Source organism: Haematobia irritans, chromosome 5, assembly GCF_050003625.1.
Source record: "Haematobia irritans isolate KBUSLIRL chromosome 5, ASM5000362v1, whole genome shotgun sequence".
In the NCBI taxonomy this organism is placed as follows: domain Eukaryota; kingdom Metazoa; phylum Arthropoda; class Insecta; order Diptera; family Muscidae; genus Haematobia; species Haematobia irritans.
Window position 1 is genome coordinate 175,263,306 of NC_134401.1, and position 14,613 is coordinate 175,277,918.

The following is a 14,613-nucleotide window of genomic DNA, read 5'->3' on the forward strand; positions in this document are numbered from 1 at the left end:
GTGGGAAAATTTTACATAATTATTTTTCGATTGTATTTTTCTCCGAAATCAATGCGAGAATGAAGAAATGAACTTATTATTGTATTACTTGTCTTCGAAGCAAATAAAGTCTTTTTAATATATGAGGAAGAGCCACCATTTATTTAAGAAGAAGAGCATATGACATTAGAATATAATGTGCCGTTCAAATTATAAGTTTATCCGTACGATAAGCTCGAGTCGCGCCGCCGATTGCAGTCGACGGCGCCGATTATGTCGACTCAATTTAGTCGCCAATTAATAAAAAATATCGATTTAACAGCCTGTTTCTGTATGTCAAACGAGCTCAATCGATCGACTGAAATCGACACAAACAGAGAATGAAGCCGCCGAGTCGCGCCGCCGATTTTAGCCGCCGCCGACTAGTTTTTACCAGTCGAAGCCGTCGCCGAATTTGTCGACTCATCTCGACTCAAAGTTAGCCGCCAATTAATCAAAAATATTGATTTGAATCAGAAAAAATTATTAATAATGGTTGCATTTTTTGTCAAAATGTTTAACTTTCCACCCAAAATCCGTCAGTATCAAGTTGCTATAATAATTTTGCAAAAATTTGGCTCAGAACATTTGAATTAAATGTAAATGTGATTGTAAGATAAGTTGTACAACTAATCTCATTACCATTTGGATAACATCAAATTGATTTTATTATGGATAATTAGCCGCCGCCGATAATACAAATTTATATCGGCTTAGCCGTCAAGCCGCCGCCGCCGGAGTCAAAAAATTAGTATCAGCCGCCGCCGACAAAAATGTGTCGGCTTCATTCTCTGGACACAAACGGCTGAACCAACCAGAAATCAACTGTTTCTATGCATTCCAGTCGATCGATAGAGCTCGATCGATATACAGAAACAGGCTGTAAATCAGAAAACTGTATTTATAATTGCCATATTTATTCCAAAATATTGAACCACCACAATCAATAATTTTCAAGCTGCTATATTATTTTGCAACAATTTAGCTCAGAAATTTTGATTGAAATATAAGTTCGATTGCAAGAATGGTTGTACAACTAAACCCATTACCATTCGAATAATGCGCTTTATGCGATTCACAGATTATTAGTTATTCCGGGCGGAATGTCGGTGTTTGTAAAGAATCTTACAGTGTGTCGAATCGATACGACTTGTCGGCGATGTCTTAGTAATCGGTAAATGTGTTATCGATCCCACAAACATGCAGCAGTATCGATTATGCCTTCGACTTAACTTATATTGTGCACAATATATGGGATATGTTCGACACGAGCACTGTCGTACGGAATAACTGATAGTCTGTAAAGCGCATTACAGACTATCAGTTATTCCCATTTTCCACATTTACCGATTATTTAGTCATCGCTTTATGCGCTTTACAGACTATCAGTTATTCCGGACGGAATGTCGGTGTTTGTAAAGAATTTTACAATGTGTCGGATCGATACGACTTGTCGGCGATGACTAAATAATCGGTAAATGTGTTATCGATCCCATAAACATGCAGCAGTATCGATTATGCCGTCGGACTTAAATTATAATGTGCACAATATATGGGATATGTTCGACACGAGCACTGTCGTCCGGAATAACTGATAGTCTGTAAAGCGCATTAGTCATAATGTGTCCAATATATGGGATATGGTAAACACCAGCACTGTCGTCCGGATAAATTTATAGTCTGGACGGCGCATAAGATTCTTAACAAAAACAAACATTTTGTACGGATAAACTTAAAATTTCCATTAATATGTGCGAACTACACAATACTTCTTATGTTGGCAACTCCCTAAACGTCAAATATTATTATTGAAATTTCGCATTGTCATTTTAGATTTGCAAGCGTTTTGCGGCATTATTTTATCAGTTTTCTTTCAACTGCAAAAAAAAAAAACATAAAATGTAAGCGGAAATATGTACATGGGTGACAAATTAATTTCAAATTATTTTCAGATGTTTCTTACACGTTCCGAGTACGATCGTGGTGTGAATACTTTTTCCCCTGAGGGACGTCTCTTTCAAGTGGAGTATGCAGTCGAAGCTATCAAATTAGGATCAACGGCTATCGGTATATGCACTTCCGAAGGTAAAACAATTGCAGGTATATTCTGAACTATTAACAATTTTAACTCTTCCCAGGAGTTGTCCTGGCTGTGGAGAAACGAATCACTTCATCATTAATGGTTCCCAACACAGTGGAGAAAATCGTAGAAGTGGATAAACATATAGGATGCGCTACGTCCGGTTTAATGGCAGATGCTCGCACATTGATTGAGAGAGCAAGAGTAGAATGCCAAAATCATTGGTTTGTATACAATGAACGTATGTCCATTGAATCTTGTGCACAAGCTGTATCAGCTTTGGCTATACAATTTGGTGATAGTGGTGACGGGGGATCTGCAATGAGCCGACCTTTTGGAGTGGCCATATTATTTGCAGGCATAGAAGAGGGGAAACCACAACTATGGCATATGGATCCATCTGGAACCTACATTCGATATGGTGCTAAAGCTATCGGATCGGGTAGTGAAGGAGCACAACAAAACCTTCAAGATAATTTTACGCCTGAAATGTCATTAAACGATGCAATTGTCTTGGCCCTAAACACGTTGAAACAAGTTATGGAAGACAAGATAAATTCAACTAATGTGGAAGTGATGACAATGACTGCCGATAAACTGTTTCGTATGCATACAAAAGAAGAGGTTGAAAACATCATTTCTGATTTAGCATAAACAATCTTATACATTAAAACGTAATATTCATTTATGAAATGGTAAATATAATTATACGAGATGCTTTTTTGTTTAAATTCTACCGAGATTGGTCAAATAACAAAATTAGTTTGTTTTAGTAGCGATTCCTTACGCGTTTGGTCGACGCATTAAAACACAAATAAAAAGAAATTAAGAGCTGAAAATAACTTGGAACAAGTAGGAAAATGTACTTTTTTATTGCTCAAAATGTAACATTATTCAATTAAAAAAAGATTTTCTTAAAAAAAATGGTATGAAATCTATTGTGTTTGGACAGTATGGCTTAGAAATACAACAAAAGTTAATTGAACCAAACCAAGCTCGCAAATATTAATTCCATGTTGCATCATAGAATTTGTTAGTGTTATATATGCTTTGCATGGGTTATGAACCTCAGAACCTCAAGAGTTTTAATTTAATTTGGTGAAAAAACAAGCCATAAGTCCAAATCATTTCGTACAATAATAATAATAATAAGCATATGTTTATTTTTTTACTTGGAAATAGTCTCCTTCATATTTTTGCTACAGGCGAACCTATGAGGTTACAAATTATATTCAATTTTCGAATAGAACATTGAAAACGTCATTCGTTTGCAACCAAGTATGTATAGGTTATGTTCTGGTATTTGTTTTATTTGATGTTTGAAAGTTTTGCTTGTAGGTTTGATTTGAAAGCTATATTCATGTTTATATATCGAACGAAAGCTTTCTTTCGTATTCCAAACGAAAGAAAATTGATTTTGGTACCTCTATTTCGAAAGGCAAGTCATTTCATATTTTGTTGTCGAATAATAAACGAACATATACAATTGCGTCAAGAAAAAAGTGAAACCCTTGTTAACATTTGAATGAATTCTCAGGCCAAACATTTAGAAAACTCATTTTTGATAATCAATGTAATCATTACATTGAAACGAACTTTCAAAAATAGAAAAACCCAAATTAATTCGAATTCGTGTGACTGCCTTGCCTTCGAATGGGTTTTCGTTCGATATACAGGAACAGGGTATTACAACAGTTTGAATTTAAAATTCTAATATGCTTGTGAAGATCTTTAATTTCACATTTAATCTCGGCAAATACGCCACAAGGTTTTCATTCTGTCCTTGAAGTGGCAATATGGTGTAGAATAACGTTTTGAGCGAAACAGGATATCCTTCGTACCTTCTTGAATGCACAGGAATTTTTATTATAGTTAAAAAATGAATATAGTTTTGAAAATTGAGACCATAATCTTATAAATCTTGAACTAACAACAAAAGATCTTCCTTCAAATAATTGGGATCATGATTCGTGCTAACCGATCCTTCCGTTGTGAACAGCAGGACAACGTTTGGAATGAGCCTGCAATAAAAAAATTAGGTTTTATTTATTGCTATCTATTCACTCACCTTAAATCAAGCAAAGTCTTTTCCATGTCCTCTTCACAAAATCTGGCTTCACTAGATGCTACCAAGTTAAACTCCATAGATTCGTCGTGAAGACAAGATTGGACGAACTCAAACACATTGGAAAGTTTCTCGTACACATTAAATGTTCCCTAAAATTGATCCAAAGTACATAACTATTTGCAAAGAATTGGTAAAATAAAGATCATACTTGTATATAAAGACCATTTGGAAATTTAACTCGTATTAAGGCATATTTGTACATGCGTAGCGACCGTTGCTCTTCTCGTTCGCGCATTGCCTTTGTTTTTAATACCTGGGCATTTTCAAGCGCCTCTGTTCTTAGTTGTTGCTCACGTTGAAGTTCTTCCGGTGATAAGCGGTAGAAGTCGTTTGGTAAAACTACACCCTTCGCTTGCGAAGGAAGGAGGACTTTAATATTTCTATCCAATTCTAGATGAATTTGTTCAGAATTCCTTAAGGCTTCCAATAACGATGGCAAATCGTAATCCTGCTCAATGTTCTCTTTGGACCAGATTAGAAACGGTTCATTATCTATCGAAATTTCTCGGAATCCTGAAGCATTGAGAAAATCAATCGCTCCCTCAATGTATCGTACTTTTTCTGAAAATATTCTGAAAAATTTGCTACTCATCAGAGAAGAAAATATTCCTGTTTATTTGAACATTTACCGATTCGACATCCTTATCGAACAATACTTCTCTTCGTTTGGATGATTAATGATGTTTTCAAGGTATTTCGTCAAAGTACGAACGCAATCATCCGCCTAAATACAAATATTGAAAAAGTGTTTCGTTTTAAGAACGCCAATATTCTAACCTTTTCTTTCGAATTACAATTCAATATAATCAAACACGATGTAAGCGCTTTCTCTCCAAAAGAAAGTTGCTGGTATAAGAATTCCTTAATTTTAAGTTTCCATTCTTTCTTGGGCAGAATTTCATCCGAAACAAGAGGACAACGGAATAATACACCGTCACACACAATCTCTCCTTTGCTTTCTGTTTCACGTTTGACATCATTTTTGCCTGCGGCTGCTTCTGCTTCAAGCTCTCGCTTAGCCTGTGCTTTAATAGCAGATAAAGAAGTGTTCAGCACCTTTGTATCTTTTTTTTGAATTCGTGCCAGAGCTGCATCAGCTGCAGATCTTGCCTCATTGCTCAACTCTTTTCTTTTGGGAGGTATGTATTTCTCTGAGCTCGATGCATATTTTTGGGAGGACGTCGGAGCATCCGAAGAATTTAAAGAATGACCTTCGCCCAAACTACTTGCCCCCAATTTGAATTTGAAGGCGGCTTCCTCCTTCTTTTTCTTAAAATACTGTTTTATTTTTGACATGGTGGAGTTTTTTTTTAAATCCTTGGCGAATGCTCTTTCGGTAATTTCAGTTTATCCACAGACGATTTTAATTCTTCAATTTCCTTCAGTGTACCTTTGTAGAAAAATGTAGAATAATTATATCGCTATGTACCATAAATAAGGATAAAAAAATCATTTCCAAGTTTTTATCATTATATCTATTTTTGGGCCACGTTTTAATAATTGTAAGGAATGTGACAAAGAGAATATTTAACTAAAATGTATTATAAATAGGGATGCTTCTTTTTTTTCTTTGTTTGCTTTTCTTTCTTTTTTTAGATCCTGAGTCTTACTCACTCCCAACATATAAGTACGATTCCAACAAAAAATAAGTAATGTTGGAAAATCTGCTAATAAAACGGAGACGCAAAAAATTATCTTACTGTATGGAGTAGGATCTTTAATGGTTGGATCTGATGTCTATAGCAACATTTACTCACTTGGTCTTACAAATTTCTCTGTTATGACCTTTCCGTATATTTTCCACGAGTACCCTATTAATACGATAGTGAAAATTAACAAAATTAGCAGTACATTCAAAAGGGTCCTTTGCAAAGGAGAGAATTCTATTGATTTCACAAAGACAGACTCCGAAAAAAATTGTTTTACAACAATAATAAATTGTTCCAAATGTAATGCAAACACTTGAAGAAAGTTATTAATATGGTCCCGTACGGAATCACTACTCATTTCTATTTGTTTTCAATTCACTATTTTCTTACGAGTATGTTGCCAGAAACAGTGATTTTATAATACACTAAAATCTTGGTAGATACAGGTAGTGCAGTTTCTACAAAATTGAGATTTTTCTCTAAACAGTGTTGCCATGTAATTTCCGAATCATCATTTAAAGAATATCTCTTAAAACGCTTTCAGCTTTTCATGTTAACATACTATTTCTTATTTTGTAATTAACTAATGTTATGTCCGAATCAATCGTTTTCCTCATTCGTTTTACCAAAACGAAACACCCCTGCCAGCATTTCAAAGTGCCATTTCATCCTCATCGCTACCTCGTAAATGTCACTACAGTGTGATGGGTTAAGAATATCAAAAAGTACATAATGTACATGAAAGTATTTTGCCATCACACTGCTAGAAGAGCCAAGCGCAACTAGCTTATTATAATTTATTTAAATAAAAACGAAAATAAAGTGCTGAAAACATAGTTATTACGCTTAAATTTTTTAAAGGTATATGCTGAACAATTTTCGACTTTCCAAATGGAATAAAGTGATACCCTGTTTCTGTATGTCGAACGAGAGTGTTTCAAATGAAAAACAAAATATTTGGGTTTCTCTATGTCGACAGGCAAGTCACTTCATATTTTGTTGTCGAGTAACAAACGAACATATACAATAGGTGTCAAGAAAAAAGTAAAAACAATTTTGAAATTTGAATCAATTCTCAGGCTAAAAATTTGAAAATACTCATTTTTGATAATCAATGTACTCTCATACAAACGATATGAACTTTCCAAATTGATTCGAATTCGAGTGACTGCTTTTCAGTCGACTGAGTTTTCGTTCGACATACAGAAACAGGGTATGATTGTTTTTTTCAGATATTTTTCCAGACCCTGCCAGCATTTCAAAGTTCCATTTCATCCTCATCGCTACCACAGACTCGTAAATGTCACCACAACCATCGAGAACTGTGATGGGGGAAGCATATCAAAAAGTACAAAATGTACATGAAAGTATTTTGCCATCACTACTTTTACAAAAGCCATTTTATTTTTTGTGAAACGCCAAGCGCAACCAGCTTGTTATACTTTATTTAAATAAAAACGAAAATAAAGTTCTGAAAACATAGATTTTACGCTTAAAATTGTGAAAGGTATATTGGTGAACAATTTTTGATTTTCCAAATGGAATAAAGTGATTGTTTTTCAAATATTTTACAGACACGCTGCCTCCATCGAATAAAAACACTGGCTGATAGACGCTGCAACATGTAACTCGCTACTTGTAACTCTACATCATCATTAATGCAAAAAATTATGTTAAATGTGATGTGATAGTGGTATAAATGTTATATTTTTAAGAATTTGTAAATGATTAATCAAATTAATAAATATCTAAACAAACGTGTTTTACTCGACCACAATGATTCTTTTACCACTATCTTAAAATGTGCTTTTTCTGATTGTTTGGAGGGTCTCTTATTGGCGTCGTTCTAAATTGATCTATAAAGGCACCTAATAATTGCACTCATGCGAAACCTTTTTGTAGTAACTTGGCGTGGTACAACTTCTCAATAGTGACGGCGCTTTTCCGACGAGTTTTTGATATCGTATATGATTGTTTTCGACGTACTGGGGATTCTCAGAAGCGCCCCCAAATTCAAAAAATGTTGGCAGGGGACACGTTGCGTCCATCGAGAATAAACAAACGGCTGATAGACGCTGCAGCATGTAACTTGCTACGTGTAAATCAACATCATTCTTTTATTATTATTTAAGTCTACAACAAAAAAACAGGGCTGTGTACACAAATTTTAATCCAGCTAATCGCTTTTAAAAATTGTTAATATATGTTCCAAATATTCCTCAAATAAATTGTTTATAATTTACAGACCTTTTAAAACTTTTACGCACACAATGATTGTAATAAATTAAATGTTTGCTGCCAAAATATGCTTTTGACAACCCTGTTATTTTAATTAAAGGTGTGTACCAGCTTACGAAATTGAACGCTACCGAAAATTTCGTAAGCTAAAGGCCGGTATGCACCTCTAGCGAAAAATTTCATTCCCATAAGAAATGCATTGCTATTTATGCTAACGAAATTTTCGGTAGCGTTCAATTTCGTAAGCTGGTACGCACCTCTAATGAAAATAACTGCCTCCCGCTTACGCCTGTTCGTCCCGAACAGGCACAGAAAATGTCCCGTAAGGAGCCAATCGTTCCAGATGTACAACTTTCATCTTTGATCTAGGGCTGTCGTTCTTCTGAATCCGGTATACAACACCATTGATCTTCTTGATGACTTTGTATGGGCCTTCCCACTGTGTTGTGGAATCATGAATGGCAGATCTATAAGACAGCAAAAACTTTGGTATATGCTCGTCCCAGTCCCTCTGGCCGTTGTCCACCACTTTTCGAAGATGTTCCTCCAGAGTGCGATAAAACCTTTCTACCATGCCATCGGATTGTGGATGTAATGGCGTAGTCCTCGTTTTCTTGATACCAAGGGATTCACACATGTCTTTGAATATGGCCCAAGGCATATTAATTAAAGGTAAAGTCACGAGCAAACGTGTGTACCCCCCCATGATAATTATAATGTCAAACTAAAATGGCAGATGACTTAAGTTGACATTTTGTGTATGTGTAGTGTTGTTTTCAGCCAACAATTGTTTATTACAAAGAACAAAAAGTGATTTGAAGTTAAATATATGCCTAAGGCAGACATCAATACAAAACAACAACAAAAAATGGGGCGAACTTTTTCCGCTACATAAGTGAACGGTATCCTTGTCTCAGTGAATTGGCCTGGGAACAATGCGTAAGTGTGGAGTGATATGTAACAAGTTGGAGGAAATAATTATGAGCTTCTTGTGTATTCTATTTAGGTTCCCGATTTTGATAATCTTTATTTGGATATGAATGGCATTACCCTGCCAACATTTTTTGAATTTGGGGACTCTTTTGAGAATCCCCACTACGTCGAAAACAATCATATACGACATCAAAAACTCGTCGGAAAAGCGCCGTCACTATTGAGAAGTTGTGCCACGCCAAGTTACTACAAAAATGTTTCGCATGAGTGCAATTATTAGGTGCCTTTATAGATCAATTTAGAACGACGCCAATAAGGGACCCTCCAAACAATCAGAAAAAGTGCATTTTAAGATAGTTGTAAAAGAATCATTGTGGTCGAGTAAAACACGTTTGTTTAGATATTTCTTAATTTGATTAAACATTTACAAATTCTTAAAAATATAACATTATACCACTATCACATTACATTTAACATAATTTTTGGCATTAATGATGATGTTGAGTTACAAGTAGCGAGTTACATGTTGCTGCGTCTATCAACCAGTGTTTTTATTCCATGGAGGCAGCGTGTCTGTAAAATATCTGAAAAACAATCACTTTATTCCATTTGGAAAATCACCAAATTGTTCACCAATATACCTTTCACAATTTTAAGCGTATAATCTATGTTTTCAGAACTTTATTTTCGTTTTTATTTAATTAAAATATAACAAGCTGGTTGCGCTTGGCGTTTCACAAAAAAAAAATGGCTTTTTTAACAGTAGGGATGGCAAATTACTTGCATGTACTTTTTGATGTACCTTTTCATGATGGTTGAAGTGACATTTACGAGTCTGTGGTAACGATGAGGTTGAAATGGAACTTTGAAATGCTGGCAGGGTATTCACAATTGCTCCCATTCCGATGATACAAACATCCATCTCAACATAACAGGAGGATATGTTGAAGGACATATTCAACTATATTGACAAGTTGTTTTTTCTAATTAAACCACAGAAATTATTCTTTATGGCCATTGACGGCGTGGCCCCTCGTGCAAAAATGAATCAACAGCGTAGTAGACGTTTTCGTTCAGCCAAGGAAGCTGAACTTTGGAATGATTAGCACAGAGCCTAGGTGAAGTGAGAGAACACGAACGATTCGGTAGCAATTGTATTACACCAGGAACAGAATTTATGGATCGTTTGCATGAGGCATTGCGCTATTTCATAAAAAATTATTGCTGATCCTATGTGGCAGAAGTTCAGAGTTACCCATCAAAAAATTTGGAAGTTCTTCCAAAGGCACAACTTTAAAAGAACTTCCAGAAGATGTACTCCCAATGATGTTCTTCATTTTAACTACACAGGAAGTTCTTTTCATTCAATTTTTTATAACATGTTTTATTCATATTTTTAATTGGTAATGTTAAATTTTTTGTTTCAAATTGGTTAAGAACTGTTTAAGAATTCATAAAATGGTACAAATTATTTAAATTTTGTCGAAAAAATGCTAAATTCAATCTGAAAAAATTATGAATTTTTGAAAATATTTGAGGTCAAACGTTTCAGACAAGCGTTAGAATCCATTAAAAATTATAAAAAATCATAAAAATTATTTATTATTTATCTTTACGATATTATGAGGTATTGCTTAATTCAATTCTATTTGTTTCCGTGCAGATTTGTCCAATAAATAGTTATGGGACATAAACATATTGTCTGCATCTTCAATCTATTCTTTGGCTCCATAATATGGACACATTTTGAGTTTTTACCAACTTTAACCAAGTCTTCAATGTCCATTAAATCCAGATCATCTTTGCGCGATTCCACACGATGATGAAAGGCACAAGTTCTTTTTTGGACTCGCAATCGACAAGTCGATCTGTGTTTTATTTGAATTGCCCTGTTCTCGCAATACCTCGGGATATATACACAATTGATCTCTGGATCCCAAAACCACCGCTCTCGTAAATGAGAAAGATGTCCGCTTTAATTCTTACATATCTTGCGTTAGTTGTGAATGGGTACCTCAAGTACCCAGTATATATATTATTTTAGGAAGACCCCAGCTACCACCCTTGGGCTTTGCACGAGCAATCATTTACAGGTGCTCCGCCTAAATAGGATTGTTTTAAAATAATTGGTGGCGGTGCTGTTTGTTGTATTTGCATCTTCATTTCCTCTTTTCGGGATTGCAGCCATTCCAAAGATGAACATAAGGTTTTACCGGTTCCTATGAGAAAGTTTTTGTTTTATTGGTGGTTACATTGTTATACTTTATTTTATACCCGTTGGGGATTCCAGAAAACCATTTGATCCATCTCGTAGACATATGATGACCTTTTCCATATAAGCTCTTTGAACTTCATAGGGATCCCATGATTTATTGCTATTGCATCTCTTAGATTCCTTAATGCCTCAATTCGTACACTCGAACCATAGTGTTTCAGTTTAGCAATACATTCTTCAACATTTATTTGCCTTATGCCTCCGTCATATGGCAATATATATGTAAACAAAGAATGTAAACAAATCTACTAAACGTAAACAAAGCCTTTGACAAGATGAATGTCGATATTAGTCACCTGATTGCATGACTTTACCTGGATTAATATGCCTTGAATATGGCCGATTCAAAATTTCTTCCCTGGTCTGAGTGAATCTCGGACGGCACACCATAGCGATATATCCAGTTTTTGTTGACCAAATCCACAATCGTTTTTGCCCCTTGGTTTGGAATTGCATAACCTCCGGCCATTTGCTGAAGTAATCCATGACCACAAGGACATAACGGTTTCCAGAATCACTTACTGGGAAAGGGCCTGACACGTCCATTGCTATTCTTTCAAACGGGGCTCCTGGTCTATACTCTTGCATAGGACCTCGACTTTTCCTTGTTGGACCTTTCGCCTTCATACACTTCTCGCAATTGGCTACCCATTCAGCAATTGATTTCTGGCATCCAACCCAGTAGAATCGTTGCTTCACTTTCTCGGCTGTTTTGGTTATTCCCAGATGACCTCCACTGGGACCATTATGGAACTCCGCCAAAACGTCTCTTATTTTGGAATCCGGTACGATGATCAAATTTCGGCTGCTCTTGCCATCTTCGCTTTCCCATTTACGTTGCAGGGATCAATTGACTAGAACTAAACTATCCCATTGAGCCCAGTATGATTTCATAATTGGACTTTCGGCTGCGATGTCTTTCTTACTGGGCTTCTTGTACTCTTCCTTTGCCGAAATAATTTTGTTCAAAATGTGATCTTTACGCTGTTCTGTTGGCCAGTCCACTACAGATTCGATGTGTAACAGCCGAATATCAACAATCTCCTCCTTATGTTCAGCTTTCGAGCAGTGCTTGCATTCTATACTGCAAGGTCGACGTGACAAAGCGTCAGCGTTACCGTGTTTTCCACCTTTTCTAGGCTCGATACTGAAATCAGAGCTTTGGAGCCTCTCGATCCAACGTGCCAGTTGAGCTTCCGGATTCTTGAATTGGAGCAACCATCGTAGAGCTGAGTGATCAGTCCTGAGCAAGAAGTGTTGTCCATACAAATATTTACGATAATGTTTTACACTCTCTATGATGGCTAGCAGCTCTCGTCGCGTTACACAGTAGTTCTTTTCGGGCTTGGACAACGTTCGGCAGAAATATCCGATGACCTTCTCCTTGCCGTCTATCTGTTGGGATAGCACACCTCCAATACCATACGCGCTAGCATCTGTATCCAAAACAAATTTTTCGCCCGAATAGGATACGCTAGAACAGGAGCTGAACATAAAAGTTCTTTTAAATGTTGGAATGAATCCTCCTGTTCGTCGCTCCACTGGAACTTCTGACCTTTTTGCGTCAATTTATGGAGCGGCGATGCTGGCGAAGTTTGGGACGAATCGTCGGTAATATGTACATAACCCAAGGAAACTTCTTAATTCGTGGAGATTTCGGGGTCGTGGCCAATCTCTGACAGCTTGGATTTTGTCTTCATCGGTGGATATGCCCTCTGCAGTCACATGATGACCCAGATATTTAACTTCCCGCTGGAAAAGGAAGCATTTCTTTGCGTTAAGGCGTAGACCAGCGGCTGACAATTACTGGATAACGTCTTTCAAGTTCTTAAGGTGCTCGTCAAATGTTTTGCCCATCACTATGATGTCGTCCAAGTATATCAAGCACGACTTCCAGTGCAACCCCTTCAGTACCCGCTCCATCAATCTTTCGAAGGTAGCCGGAGCGTTGCAGAGCCCGAACGGCATTACATTGAATTGCCAGAGACCGCCATTAACGCCAAAAGCCGTCTTTTCCTTGTCCTTCTCGGCGATCTCTACTTGCCAATATCCACTCTGCAAATCAAGCGTAGAAAACCATGTTGTTCCGGCTAGTGTGTCCAACGTGTCATTAATGCGTGGAAGCGGATAACTGTCCTTTTTGTGACATCATTCAGTTTTATGTAGTCCACGCAGAATCGGGTACTTCCATCTTTCTTTTTGACCAGCACAACTGGGGAACACCAAGGACTTGATGATGGCTCGATCACACCACTCTCCGCCATTTCCTTTACGAGCTTTTGAACTTCGTCTCTTTTTGCCAGGAGAACACTTCGTGGTGCCTGTTTTATGGGCCTTTCTTCTGCGGTTTTAATTTCATGTTTCACTACAGATGTTCTTCCTTGATTTCCCTTTTCAGAAGCAAAAGCAGAGGCGTTTTTCCACAACAATTGCTTGGCTTTATTTCTCTCTGACGGCGATAAATAGTAAAGAGTACCGGCCTTTATGCATAAAAATGTGTTAAATGTGATGTGATAAGGCCGGTACTATGTGCATTCTTGCGAAAAATTTTTATGGAAACCATTATTTCGCACATAGAAAGCGGCGTTTTTTTAGGTAGCTTGGAGCGCTATTTTACAGGGAGCGATATTGGATTAAGTTGGTGGTGTTGCTTGTTTTTACAAAATAACATTTTATTTTTCCTTGGCCAATTGATCTGCTATTCCTTTGATCCTTTGTATAGTTTCGGAACAAAAATATGTTCCGTGTTTGATTTATAAGCCCGCACAAATAGTTTTTAATAAATAAATTATTTCTTAATTCACATTGCAAATGGCGCCGAGCTATAAACGTCAGTTTTTCAACACGAAAAAACAAGGTATCACAAATGGAAAAAATTTCGCAAATTTTTCGCATTTTTTGGTTTTGTATGGAGTTTCAACGCGAAAACCGAACAGAGTACCGGCCTATAGCCGTATAAATGTTATATTTATGAGAATTTATAAATGTTTCATAAAATTATTAAACATCTAAACAATCGTGTTTTACTTGACCACAATGATTCTTTTACAACTATCTTAAAATGCACTTTGTCTGATTGTTTGAAGGGGCTCTTATTGGCGTCCTTCTAAATGTATCCAGAAGGGATCCTAATAATTGCACTCATGCGATACTTTTTTGTAGTAACTTGGCGTGGTACAACTTCTCAATAGTGACGGCGCTTTTCCCAGGAGTTTTGGATATCGTATACGACTGTTTTCGACGTAGTGGGGATTCTCTGAAACGCCCCCAAATTCAAAAAATGTTGGCAGGG

At 36.5% G+C, this 14,613-nt stretch overlaps 4 protein-coding genes and 2 long non-coding RNA genes across 6 annotated transcripts; 2 read left to right on the top strand and 4 right to left on the bottom strand.

The window, feature by feature from the left end:
* The first annotated feature begins 1,769 nt into the window (after positions 1 to 1,769).
* On the top strand, positions 1,770 to 2,857 carry Prosalpha5 (proteasome alpha5 subunit). Its single transcript, XM_075308933.1, has 3 exons — positions 1,770 to 1,919; positions 1,971 to 2,103; positions 2,157 to 2,857. Exons 2-3 carry the CDS (start codon positions 1,971 to 1,973, stop codon positions 2,750 to 2,752), a joined length of 729 nt encoding a protein of 242 aa, XP_075165048.1. The 5' UTR covers positions 1,770 to 1,919; the 3' UTR covers positions 2,753 to 2,857.
* A 1,079-nt stretch (positions 2,858 to 3,936) lies between these two features.
* Positions 3,937 to 5,522, bottom strand: Gint3 (GDI interacting protein 3). The gene is made up of 5 exons (XM_075308932.1): positions 5,004 to 5,522; positions 4,856 to 4,950; positions 4,375 to 4,798; positions 4,167 to 4,315; positions 3,937 to 4,119 (listed from the first exon to the last, which is right to left on the bottom strand). The coding sequence occupies exons 1-5, from the start codon at positions 5,520 to 5,522 to the stop codon at positions 4,011 to 4,013; spliced, it is 1,296 nt and encodes a 431-aa protein (XP_075165047.1). The 3' UTR covers positions 3,937 to 4,010.
* LOC142237574 (uncharacterized) lies at positions 5,488 to 6,259 on the bottom strand. The gene is made up of 2 exons (XM_075308934.1): positions 5,984 to 6,259; positions 5,488 to 5,616 (listed from the first exon to the last, which is right to left on the bottom strand). The coding sequence occupies exons 1-2, from the start codon at positions 6,231 to 6,233 to the stop codon at positions 5,537 to 5,539; spliced, it is 330 nt and encodes a 109-aa protein (XP_075165049.1). The 5' UTR covers positions 6,234 to 6,259; the 3' UTR covers positions 5,488 to 5,536.
* Positions 6,260 to 7,140: 881 nt separating this feature from the next.
* Positions 7,141 to 7,632, top strand: LOC142241492 (uncharacterized). The gene is made up of 2 exons (XR_012723656.1): positions 7,141 to 7,382; positions 7,450 to 7,632. It is a non-coding gene; the product is annotated as an uncharacterized LOC142241492 (long non-coding RNA).
* Positions 7,633 to 9,563: 1,931 nt separating this feature from the next.
* Positions 9,564 to 9,925, bottom strand: LOC142241292 (uncharacterized). Its single transcript, XR_012723561.1, has 2 exons — positions 9,688 to 9,925; positions 9,564 to 9,630 (listed from the first exon to the last, which is right to left on the bottom strand). It is a non-coding gene; the product is annotated as an uncharacterized LOC142241292 (long non-coding RNA).
* Positions 9,926 to 10,400: 475 nt separating this feature from the next.
* On the bottom strand, positions 10,401 to 11,639 carry LOC142241291 (regulator of telomere elongation helicase 1 homolog). The gene is made up of 2 exons (XM_075313047.1): positions 11,321 to 11,639; positions 10,401 to 11,265 (listed from the first exon to the last, which is right to left on the bottom strand). The coding sequence occupies exons 1-2, from the start codon at positions 11,379 to 11,381 to the stop codon at positions 11,102 to 11,104; spliced, it is 225 nt and encodes a 74-aa protein (XP_075169162.1). The 5' UTR covers positions 11,382 to 11,639; the 3' UTR covers positions 10,401 to 11,101.
* Positions 11,640 to 14,613: the final 2,974 nt, after the last annotated feature.

Excerpts from the sequence above, each read along its gene's own strand:
- Prosalpha5 (XM_075308933.1), top strand. The coding sequence starts at position 1,971 with ATGTTTCTTACACGTTCCGAGTACGATCGTGGTGTGAATACTTTTTCC. Across the intron at positions 2,104-2,156 it reads CGGTATATGCACTTCCGAAG|GAGTTGTCCTGGCTGTGGAG; the intron begins GTAAAACAATTG and ends AACTCTTCCCAG.
- Gint3 (XM_075308932.1), bottom strand. The coding sequence starts at position 5,522 with ATGTCAAAAATAAAACAGTATTTTAAGAAAAAGAAGGAGGAAGCCGCC. Across the intron at positions 4,951-5,003 it reads ATTGTAATTCGAAAGAAAAG|GCGGATGATTGCGTTCGTAC; the intron begins GTTAGAATATTG and ends ATTTGTATTTAG. Across the intron at positions 4,120-4,166 it reads AAGACTTTGCTTGATTTAAG|GCTCATTCCAAACGTTGTCC; the intron begins GTGAGTGAATAG and ends TTTTTATTGCAG.
- LOC142237574 (XM_075308934.1), bottom strand. The coding sequence starts at position 6,233 with ATGAGTAGTGATTCCGTACGGGACCATATTAATAACTTTCTTCAAGTG. Across the intron at positions 5,617-5,983 it reads AGAGAAATTTGTAAGACCAA|GTACACTGAAGGAAATTGAA; the intron begins GTGAGTAAATGT and ends TTTTCTACAAAG.
- LOC142241291 (XM_075313047.1), bottom strand. The coding sequence starts at position 11,381 with ATGGAAAAGGTCATCATATGTCTACGAGATGGATCAAATGGTTTTCTG. Across the intron at positions 11,266-11,320 it reads TTTTCTGGAATCCCCAACGG|GAACCGGTAAAACCTTATGT; the intron begins GTATAAAATAAA and ends ACTTTCTCATAG.